We start from the raw sequence: 12,253 nt of genomic DNA, 5'->3' as shown, positions 1-12,253 counted from the left end.
ATTTGTTGTACATCGTAGTTTGCTTTAAGACTCCTACCGACTCGGTCGTGTATTATATATTAAGTATCAAGTATTAATTTATTGTAAACTAGCTGTACCCGCGGGCTTTGCCTCGTTTAACTTCACAAGTGATGTTACTTGTTAAGTTCGCATGGCTCAATCACGTCCAGGTTGAAGTTCGTTCGCTACGCTCACTCACCTTTTGGTTGCCAATTGGCTGTAGTCATAAATTTAAAAAAATAATAGTGCTACCCTGTTGGTAATCCTTGTAACTTTAATGATATTGAAAATCATAGAACAGAACCAAAAAATTCCTTTTAAATATGAAAAACCATAAGGTTAACATGGGAAACTCCAGAGCTACTGGGGCGGAGCCCGAAAGCCCGATCAGAATAAAAACTACTTAGTTTTCCTATTTAATGCCCAAAGAATCGGTGTACCGAATTTCAGCCTCCTAGGTAAATGGGAAGTGGGAGAATTAGTGATGAGTGAGTGAGTGAGTGAGTGAGTCAGTCAGTCAGTCAGTCAGTCAGTGATGGCTTTGCCTTTTATATATTTAGATTAGTGGTTGCATTCGCCTGACAACTGTCTAAAACAAACAAAATCTTTCAATGGCAAAACGATTACACATTATTAAGATTTTCGTCGGAAATACATTTTCAACTCTATTGTGCCAATTGCTCACAGATTCCCTCGTGCAACTTTATTTGAAATCAAGAGTATTACTTTTTGTTGAAAGCCGAACAGTGTGTTTTTTTTCTTACCAAACACATTTCTGACAGTCTTAGTCAACAAAGCTTCCCTTGGTGTAATTGTGTTGGTCTAAGCCAGGCGAGCCCTCAATAGCAAAGGCAATTAAAACTTGACTCGCTTTAACGTACTCTTGGTACGTTTACATAGGTTTAATCTACACACTCCGAACTCATTTAGCACTTGACAGCTGTTAAGTTCGTGTCTGTGGTAAGTTTATGAATATATTTTTTGTGGGGGGAGTGTAGCTCTTTATGAAATGGTATGAAGTGGATTTTCTGATTTTTATGAATTAAAATATTCTTATTAGAAAAATAATTTTGGGAACAGAAGTTATTCATCTATAGACAAATAGTTTTTGGGAAATGTATCAATCCTGATATTTTTAGTGAAAAATGTTAACCATATATTGTACTAACATTTGTTCAGAATGTTGTATTTTCCTCAAAGTATATTGACAAATGTTGTATTTTACCCAAAGTTGATTGACAAATGTATTTTACCCAAAGTTGATTGGCAATATCTGAAATCAACGTATGCTTTCTTCCTTTGGGCTCAAACTTAAATAGATCATTTGAAAACCTTGCGGGTTTTCAAGCGAAAAAAAAATAGAAAAAAATAATTTTTAACCAATATCCAAACATGTGTAACGGTCCAGAAAGATGAAATTTTGCACACCAAAAACATATTTAAATATTACACTATTTTTTTTGTCCTAAGGACGCTAGGCACGAGCCTGGGATTGTTTTTCACATTACTTCAGGCTAGACCTAGGGGTTGCGGCATTATCACTTAGATAAAATCCATTGGTGACTTGGCGGGGATCGAACCCGGGACCTCAGGGACTGAAGTCCTGCGCTCTAACCACTACGCCAGCTCGCTCCCAATATTACACTATTAGCAAAGTATTAGTTTTACATGTGTAAACCGCACAGGATGCTCTTAACTTAAAATTTAAGTAAAATTTTCAAACTTATACATATTGAAAATAGATTTTTTCCGCAAAGACGTCTCAGCGCGGGGTACTTTACATATACTTTACAGCATATTGTGGCATAGGAAAGCCAGAATAAAGAAAACAATCCGTAAGGTGGAAGAGATTCTTTGAATGACATTGTCAATAGATTCAAGTTTCAATATAAACAGTGGAATTTCTACCAAACTGTTGAATATATTCACTGAAAGGCTGCACTTTACGTCCTACACTCATTCGAATGAAAATATCGATTGTTCGATTGTTTCATTCGATATATCGTTTGGTTAGTTAGGTTAGGTAACCTTACCTAACTAACCAAACGATTTAACTTATCGAATAATCGATATATCGATCGATATTTTCATTCGCATGAGTGTAGGACGTAAAGTAAAGTGCAGCCCACTGAAACGCAGTGAGAGAAATATTTGCATAGGATACAATGCTGAAATGCATACGGTAAACTCAAATTGTTCACTGATTCCAATTTAAATGATCATTTATTCGTTGTAAACTTGTTAAATAAAATAAAATCATCGTAAGAGATTAATTTAACGGTTTTTTTACTTTCTACTCCTACCGACTTGTAAGTTAATAACTTTAATAACCCCAACTCATCGTGTTAACAAAACTAAGCGAATTTCAAAAACAACGAACAAAGCGAACAAGTCTTGCGATTTCCGTTAACTTTTATCTTAGATTAAAACTTTTAACAACTTCAGTTTGGAAAGTTTGGAATCTGATTTGGCCAAATTATTCTACTCATTGCAAACTGGAAAGAAATCTTCAGCGATCGTTTCGGACTCACTTCAATTACAACTGAATTGTTTACGGAAGATAATTTAAATAATCTGTTCGTCTTATTTTACACATGAAAGCACATTTGCATCAATTACTTGAAACTTAGATCAAAATCTAGAATAGCCAAAGTAAGAATTATATCATAATCTTCCTCTTCAATTTTGATAGAAATTATTTGTCTCTTAATCATATTGTATCAATAACTTGCAATCAATTAGAAAAAATGCACGAGTACTTGAAGTAGTGTATATCAAGTTTTTATCCACTTCAAAGAAGTACCTAATGCAATATCTGTTTCGCAAAATAGTTTAGTCTAAGACAAATATTTCTAACAGTACAGTTTATTTAAAATCAATTCAATAATATAGTTAGGTTCGCCTCGTTTGACCTTCACCGTTTTCTGCAATTAGTTTTACTCAAAGGCTCAAAAAGTTTTAACTGAACAGATTTTATTTTGACAAATCAAGTAGGTACGAAATGTGTGAAAACTACTTTTTGTCTTCATGTACGCCATTTTTTCTTTAAGGAACTGTCCAAATTCTGATCTTGTGAGATACTAACGTCGATTAATTCACGAATTATGTCGAACTTAGTCCATTATCCCATGTCTTCCTTAACATATTTACAAACAGTTAAAATACCCCCGCCGCAGCCAACCTGCAGACTAAGCGAATTTCCATCTACCTGGCTGGAATTCCACTGAATTATTTCCTTAATATTGGCAGATTTATTTCCTACTAGTGTACATGTTGCTCGAATTCGAGCAATTGCTAAGTTTACAGGCGTTATTTTAAAACGAATGACAGTCATAATTTCTGATGACTTTAAAAGATTCGACGCAAAGATTATGGAGTTACTGAAGATGTACATAACAAATCGATATGATCAACATCTCTTGTAAATATCTTATCATATTTAAAAGGCGATCTTGTTTTTTAGTGTTTTCTACAAATAGCCTTACTCATAGCCGCATTAGGTTGCCCATAATAACGATTATAAATTAAAAAATAAAACACTATTTCTATTCCTTCTCCTTGGTGGTGTTCTATGACTTTCCTATGTTTCCAGTTTGCAAATCGCCTCTTTCAATGATTACTAAGAAATGCAACACAGTGTTAATTCAGTTTTCTTTTTAGTATATCAATTTATCCAGGCTCTCTCGCTTTTTCCATTGTAATATTTACGCCAACCTAAATAGTAAGTACTTCATTTGAACCAAGTCAGTAAATGTTTGTAGCAAACTGTTAAATTAGCAAAATTATTGACTGTCCAATTAGCATGTGTTCTTCTTCTTACTTTTAATTTCTGACAACAGCTGGAGTTTCATAACAGTGTTTGTTTCCCATGTTAATGTTATGGAGAAATACGAAACTTTAAAGGGCCCCATGGCCTCACTCTCTAATTATTTCCCTAAAAAGAAAGTTTCCTGCACAACTTCACGTTACGCTCTTTCCAATGACACCAAAAACATGTCCATTAGTTTCGCAGGAGTAATTGTCACAAAAAAATTGCTTGCGTATTAAATAAGTATAGATTTAAATATCATCTATATATTAATAGGCAAGCATGTTTCTTTAAAACCTTTTTTCTCAGGTCGTGTGCATCGCAGAGAAAATCTACGCATACTGTTGGAAAGATATTTTCCTGTAGATGTGCAGAATGCCTCTAAAAATTAAAATAGGCTAACAAATAAGCACAAAAAATTAATTTGAAAACTTCAAAAAATTAACATGGAGCATATGGGTTGCCATGATGGTGACGAAATAACAACAAAATGTAAACAGAAAATCAAAACAAATGGAAGAAATTCAAATCACATGTGTTATTTACAGTGTGGGGAGAAAATAGAGAAGTCTGTACATTAATTATTTTTGGTCGAGTTTCGACCACAGGACGACCACTAGTTAATATTAATTGACTACTTAGGTTTGCTGCCACAGGGAAGAAAACAGGGGGTTTTTATTGAAATATTGATAGCTTAGTATAACGTAAACAAAATTTCAAAATTTAATTAAAATATGTCTATAGACGGGCAAACTACAACAGTGTATTTATTTTCCATAAGAATAACATGGACATTTTAAATTTACACTATTTTGGGATTTTTTCCGTAACCGTTAGGCATACAACAATGCTTCAATATACCAAATTATTTGTTTTTTTTTAGCTCTACAAAATGGTTTGGAAAGAAATAGCAAAATTTTATGTTTTCAGGGTGAAAAATGAGAAAAACCCATTTTTACCCCATAAAACCCCCCATAAACCCCTGTTCCCATTGTCCGATCATGTTGGTTCGCGAACTCGTTCGAATAAATGTAGGTTTACACGTTTATACCAAATTTCATCAAAATCGGATCGTATTTGCTTGAGTTATCACGCTAACGGATATATATATATAAATATATATATGATATATATATATATATATGAATTTGAACGGATGGTGTTTTTGGCTTCTGGGGACCTCAAAACGAAAAAGGAAATCGGTCACGGGGCCTAGGTCTTACCATGAGACCTACGGTAATAGCTTATTCTCTATATAGGAAATTCGCTAAAAGAAATGCAGTTTTTGTAAACAGATTATTTAAATATGTATTTTATTTTCTCTATTTATTTGGTTTTTTATAGTCTTGTGTAAAACTAACTCCAACAATAGTTTTAACTATGACTATCAAACATTTAATTTATACGTGAAAAATACCACCTGATTGTGTTGCTAATGAAATCAGCTGAGCGTCCAAACAATTACGTAATCTCATTGTTGTTATTGCATCGAATGAGATGTGAAATCGTAGATGCCGTAGAATGTAGACGGGACCAGAGTTGGTGTAATCTAATAATGATGCAATCAGCTGATCAGCTGACAGTTCTGACGTCACGTCGGAGACATAATGGAGGTTGCAGATGCACCAGAGATGGAACGATCGTTCCAGGGTAAAATAATATTGGAGCGTTTATACAATTTATAACAAGGCAGTTAAGTAAAGACACTTTTTGATCTAAGCTTAGCAAAATTACTATTCTAGTTGTATTCAAGTGGAAGACATTTGGTGGGAATAATAGTTGTACACTAATAACACGTACCATGGTTAAAGTCTCCCTTTAACTTCGTCACAAAGTTTCTTAACTACTGTCAGGATTAGATTAGATGTAATGTATAAACTTGGAATGATCTTGAAGGTCTAAGAAGCCTTTCTTGACATAGTGTTTGCCTTGTTAATGCGAGTGATATAAATTGACCGTTTAATAAAATTTATTTATTTATTTTAGTCCATTAAGTTTACATTTATTTATTTTTTTCGCCAACAAAACATCCTACTTTCTTCCCTGTAGCAGAAAATGCAAGCAGTCCTTAAAGCCAATGTTTAAAATAGAAAATAAAACCAACAATTCTGAGAAAATATCTTCGCGAAAAGCCAATCAGGCTAGTGGACAATCGCTTAGTCTGCAGGTTTGCTGCGACGGGGTACGTGTTCTGATAACTTCTGGGTGCACTAAAGTCGTCTAAACGCAACCCTGTTATTTCAGGGTCTATTTTACGATTGGTAATGCACCAAGTACCAAATACTGTACCAAGAGACCGTTTTGTTGTTTGGTATTTCGTCTCTTGCTATCCAGCCAATTTTAAAACTATATATTAATAGGCAAGCATGTTTCTTTAAAACTTTTTTCTCAGCTCGTGTACATTGCAGAGAAAATCTACGCATACTATTAGAAAGATATTTACCAGTAGGTTTACCAGTATTATAAATTAAAATAGGCTCAAAAACAAACACAAAAATTAATTTGAAATTTCAAAAAAAACTAACATAGACCTTATGGGTTGCCATGTTGGTGACGTAATAACAACAAAACATAAACAGAAAATCAAAACAAATGGAAGAAATTACAATCACATGTTTTATTTACAGCGTGGGGTGAAAATAGAGAAATCTACATTAGATATTTTTGGTCAAGTTTTCGACCACTAGTTTAATTAAATACTACAATCCATTTATGAACAAGCTTTTTCTGTGGTATTACTAAAAAGTATAGCGAAATCATACGACCAAAGATACAAAAATATAGTTGACAGGGATGAAACTCAAAAACATTAAATTCACGAATCCATGTTTTATGAATAAAAAAAGTTTCACATTGCATATGAAAAGTCTATATAAAATGATTCCGAGTTGAACCGATGCTAAGATAACCCGACGGACCTTCCCTGAGGTAACTCGGTATTTTTTCAGTCAACAAAGTTTTTCCACGTGTAATTAGTGTTGAACACAACACACAACTCGGGCTCAACACACACACACACACACACACACACACACAAACACGTCGCAATTAAAACTGGACCCTGCGGTGACAGAACTTCACTCACACGGGAATTACATCTACATTGTGTGCTGACATTTTGTGATGCTCGTAGAAACGAATTGAGAGTAACTTGTCACTAACAACATCTACACTACCACTCTACCTTAATACTCTACCTTACACACTACTTCTGCCTTAATTCAGTGAGGTAAATATTTATAATCGCAAGGAAAACAAATGTTAAACAACTACTACTAACTGTTAAGAGGGTTCCCTACCCCCGCCGAAAAACGTCAGAAAACCGCTTCGCGCGGTATCATATAGCGATTCTAGTTTTAACATTTAAATTGTGTACCAAACACCATTTTGTATATAAAGAGTGGTTCTACTAAGTTAGCTTTTTAAAAAATGTCTATGCTTACGCAATCAAGGGCTACGACTTAGTGAACTTTACAGTTAAATAATAATATCTTTTTATGAAATTATCGATTTTTAATAAAGCAATATTAGTGCGAAATTTAACTAAAAATATCAAGTCACTTTTAATTTCAAGAAAAGATTATTTTTTGTATGTGCAAAATGAAACCGCGTAAAACCTTGCACGGCGAAAAGTGCTATGATTCTGACGGACTCTAGCGGCCTTTATCGAAACTACTGTCTCGCGGAGGGATACAAATTTTACACATTCTTCATCATTCATAATATTTCCCCCAAGATTTATCCATGACACATAATAACATTATATTTTGTCGTCTTGTAGTTCCAACTAAACTCACCAGGGTCGCAGAAAATTGAAAACAGTTCGAGGTAGGGAACCCCCTTAATACTGTTCGATGAAATGGCGACCATACATATAGTAGGTATTTTAAGCCAAGTATGAATGGAGATGAGTGTGGGATGAGTGGCGCGATCTTGTAGTCTTGTTAGTGACTAAGGCCGACATTCCTTAGACACAGCTGTTAATTAATAGCCCATACAGCTAATGGCAACTAAGGGACCTACAGTTTATAGTGGAATCCGAACCCCAATTTTTGTTTTGGTATATACGAATTGGTCTAATTTTCAGGATAGTACTGCGGATAGTCGTAGTACTCACTCGTGCGGACGTTAATCCACACCAGGGAGTATCATATCCGCAGTGCATGCCTATAAATATCCACAATTCGTGATCTAGCTGGATTACAGGACGACGCCACCCGTCCTAGTCACCGTAACATAATCTGTCCAATTATAACTTTATTTGGTCGATCAATGCATTGTACCATTGACTATATAACACTACATTGTACGTGTTAAAACCGTTTGGCTGCAAAATTATTAATAGTTCCCTTTGTTCATTTCTTCGTTCACTGATTTCGAGAAAAAGTTCCGAACAAACATAAAATCATTGGTGTGTAGTGTATTGTTATTTCAATGTATTTTGTTACCGATCGTGTTGCATATTACGGCATTATTTCTTCAACAGTGTTAAGGTAAATTCAAATTTAAACTTTATTTTAGTGATTTGAACAGAAAGTTGTTGATTGCGTTGGCGGAGTTATATCTGATGCATGTAACTTTCTTCAAACGACATTAATTTTGGCCCTAGAGATAAAACTTTCCATTGCAGAATACTGAAGGAATTATTTTACAGTTTTAACGTTATCATAAAACAATAGTCAGTGTAATTCAACTTGGTTAATGAATGTAAAACCGAAACTGAAAATAATTGTATAAAACATTAGTTTTGTTGTAATTTTTTTCTATTTTAATCATATGCTTCTTACAAATACCCTATGTCTATTTTTATTGCATGTTCATGAAAATTTCAAATAACCGGATGATCCAACAAAAGGCTTTGAACATATTAAATACGTCTTTGTCATAAATTTAAAAAGGTGAGGTAAGGCAATAAGGAATGTATGAAAAGAGTGAGAGGGATGGAAAGAGACAGGATGGAAGTCGCTATTGAGCAGGTGAGTAATGAATAGATGCGCTAAAGATGACCCAGATTTAGTCAATGGAAATCCGACCGTGTCTTTTCTTTCCAATTCCTAAGACATTTCTCCCCCTCCTTCCTAAAGCATCAATTATCAAGAAGCTTATTTTTTCCAGTACTTAAAACCAATTGAGACATAAAATATTTTCCTCTAACATACCTATACAAGTCTAAATAAGTAATGCTTATAATAATAATATACAACTATAACTAAATATACTATCGGGGAACGCGATTGGTTTTACTTTGTCAAAAATCTGACAAAGGGCGTTAGAAATTGAGCTGTAGAAAACACAACTGTACACATTTCGGGGTTCCCATTGTTTCCTGCTGTGGATACAGCTTTTAAGCACTAAACCTCGGGGTAAATATTCAAAATGGCGGCCGCGGCGAGTTTCATTCACTTCCGGTTGCGTTTAATCCCTTCTTCAATAAAGTCTGCTCTAGTTGAGCTCAATCATCATTTGGTTTGGTTTATAGTTAGAATGGAGAGATGAAAATGATTATTGATTTGCTATTTTGTGAGTTTGAGAATCATCAATAAAATTGCCACTGTACCATGTCAATGTTGAAAAGAATGCATTTCTAAGCTAATATGGATAATTTTATTCAACAGTGATTTATAATGTCCAATTTAATAATGAGATTCATCAGGCAGTTTTCCTGTAAAAATTAATAATACGACACAATCCAGTAGCATAAAAATATCTAAAAATCACTAAGTATATAATGAAGTTATATAAAATAATCTCTCAGAGGGTAAACTAGATTGTCAACAGCCCTCATCATGGGGTGGGAGTAACCATGATGTGTTATGGGCAAGATAACAACAATTGCTACAACTTTTGAACCTAATTTTTGCAGCATTTTGGGGTTGTCCCATTTTTTTAGGACAAAAAAATTGTTTAATCAAAAGCGTTGGAGCCATTTTTGTGAAAATCATGTTTTTCTCTCCTTTTATGGAGTTTAATGGGAAAATCATCATTATAATAAAATTTTCCATAATGAAAAATGTCCATAGATATTTTTTGGTTAGCACACACAAAATGTAAGTGGACCACAGGTTTATGTTGGTTGGTTTTCCTATTCAACAATACTCTAACATTGTTTGTGATGCATTGCAAAGCCAACAATGATACTGGTTGTGGGGATTGCTATAGTAGTTCATCAAGGGTTATGGGATTGGGATTTAATGTTGCCTACCTAGCTAATGAATTCCCAACACTAATCCTATCCTTGATCTAGAGCAGTTCTCATAGACACAAGCTTGCTTGTTTATTAACAGTTGAAACTATTGGAACAAATTGTTTCAGTAATTGAAGCAGTGACAATATGTCTTCAGATCATAAAATAATCATAATACAATATTGGATTAGTTTGCTAAGCTAACAATACAACCCTTAGTGGTAAAGTTAGCGGTTAATTTTGTAACTGCCATATTGCTAAGGACAGTTCCGCTTATCTTCCGTCCCAGTAAGTTTAAGATGTTTAGCCTAATAGGATAAGACGCAAGTTCACCACTTAGCAAAGTTTATTAATTAAACTTTTTGTTGTATCATAACTCAGTGCTAAATGAAAATCATCGAGCGAGAACATTGAGGGCAAGCGTGAACCTTGAATCTGTTATTTTCATCTTTAGTTAATTATAATATACTTTTTTAACATGTTTACTCATTAGCTATGAATATATATCTAGGAGTTTCAGAGTAAATAGTTTCATAATATTATGAACCCCTTGATAGAAGACACAATTTTAAAACAATTGACAACCTAACCAGAATCCTATAATCTTAAATTCAAAACCTTTAATATATATTTTTTTAAATCTTTCCACATAAGGGGGATGTAAAAGGGGGGGGGGAGGGGAATGTCAAACAATGATTATGATTTACAGTCAAATTACATTGGAAACTCCAGCTTACATTTACCATAACTATCTTGTATTCACTTGGTGAGCACTTTGGGAATCAAAACTCAAAACAGTTTTAATCGCAGATTGCATCAAATCAACAGACAAAATTATACAAGTTTTAACAGCACAAGTTGCTTCTCAAATGTTCTGTCTTCAATAGCCCCGTTGTCCCTTTAGTATTTAACCCCCACTTTTCCATTAAAAGCCTCATTGTCTTTTGAACCAAATAACTCCTCAATCCGTCTTGAAAGTTTTAGTTGGGACTAGAATTTCTTTTTGTTTTATGTCTGGTTCTTTTTGTTTGTATTTCTTTTCGTTGAAATCACTTCATTTTGAATCCCCTATGTTCATCTAAACACAACACACTTTATAGTATAATTGAGATCAAGTTTCAATTAAAAGGGTTTATATTATGCTTTTGTCACACAACTCAAATATACTACAAGAGGAACAAATATTTTTGTATGTAGAGCTTAACACAATTATACAAATAATATAATTCTGTGCATTTGAGATGGTTATAGCATTTCTACACTGTTCACATGAATAACAAAATCAAACCTTATACGCTTATACAATTGTTGTCAACAAAAACAGCTGAATACTGTACCAGACACGCTGACCCCTGAGAGAACAGTGAGCTAGATATATACTTGGGGTTAGTGTATAGACTGTGTAAGTACGATCAATGACCAAGCAGTTTAGAGCATTCTTTCATCTCAGCAGCTCTGTGTAGATCAAGAGCTTGAATGTTGTCTTGGTCAAGTCTTCAACTCGAGAAGTTAGCCTGAAGAAAAGAGATTGGTGTGGAAATTTCACATAACTAAGGGCGGTTCAGGTGGGATAGATTATTGTCACTTTTAATATCTGTTTTGTTTAGTTGATATTTGTGTTTCAGGATACGACCTCATAGAATGGCTGATGGAACGCCTCAACATCGAAGAGTCTGGTAAGTGTTTTACTTAAATAGTATGTTACGCTAGAGGGCGGTAATCGGTACTAAAAGTTGTTAAGGAAATTTGACGCCCCCGCCATGTATGAATTGGGTTTGTAGGTTTCTGTAAAAAGGGGGTCAATCCATGGTGATAGCTGTTGCCATTTGCCAGATGTGTTTGCAGAAAAGTGGTTTGACATAGAAAATGTGCGTTAGTGGCTTGGGGTATGTGTAAAAGCCTGAGCGGTGTTCGGATAAACGAGCCAGATTGAGGGTGTCATCAGTTTCCATCGTACAGTAATGGAATTTGAGGCAAGTTTGCTTGCAGATCAGCGTGTTTCAGACTTCCACTGCTGACTATACTCTTATAGAAGCCCCTTGCTAGTTCAGTAATCTCTCTTAATCAGTTGCACCACAATCCGCATGCGGAATTCCTTTAACTTTGGGCAAATGCAATTGATAAACTCAAGAACAACGTACAGCAGGCACCCTACACCACGAGAAACATCGTGCAATGATTGGTTCGCCTCAGAACTCCCTCCCTCCCCCCCCCTTGAAACACATTTTGTACGTCCAAACACTTCACTCCATTCAACTCCG

General features: G+C 34.6%; 1 protein-coding gene across 5 annotated transcripts in view; it reads left to right on the top strand.

Moving 5' to 3' along the window:
- The window catches only part of LOC128992122 (regulator of G-protein signaling 7-like), a 119,271-nt gene that overhangs the window by 75,736 nt on the left and 31,282 nt on the right, over nucleotides 1–12,253 (top strand). For all 5 annotated transcript variants that reach the window (XR_008490697.1, XM_054415568.1, XM_054415577.1 and 2 more), the window contains one exon: nucleotides 11,618–11,668. Coding sequence is in view for 4 of the 5 variants with exons in the window: in XM_054415568.1 (XP_054271543.1) it covers nucleotides 11,618–11,668 (51 nt within the window). In the remaining variant the exon portion in view is untranslated. The remainder of the gene's footprint in view (nucleotides 1–11,617; nucleotides 11,669–12,253) is intronic.

This window comes from Macrosteles quadrilineatus, unplaced genomic scaffold (genome assembly GCF_028750875.1).
Source record: "Macrosteles quadrilineatus isolate MER2022 unplaced genomic scaffold, UCM_ALF_1.0 Scaffold_1__1_contigs__length_201487025, whole genome shotgun sequence".
NCBI classification, from domain to species: domain Eukaryota; kingdom Metazoa; phylum Arthropoda; class Insecta; order Hemiptera; family Cicadellidae; genus Macrosteles; species Macrosteles quadrilineatus.
This window is presented reverse-complemented; position numbering and strand designations above follow the sequence as displayed.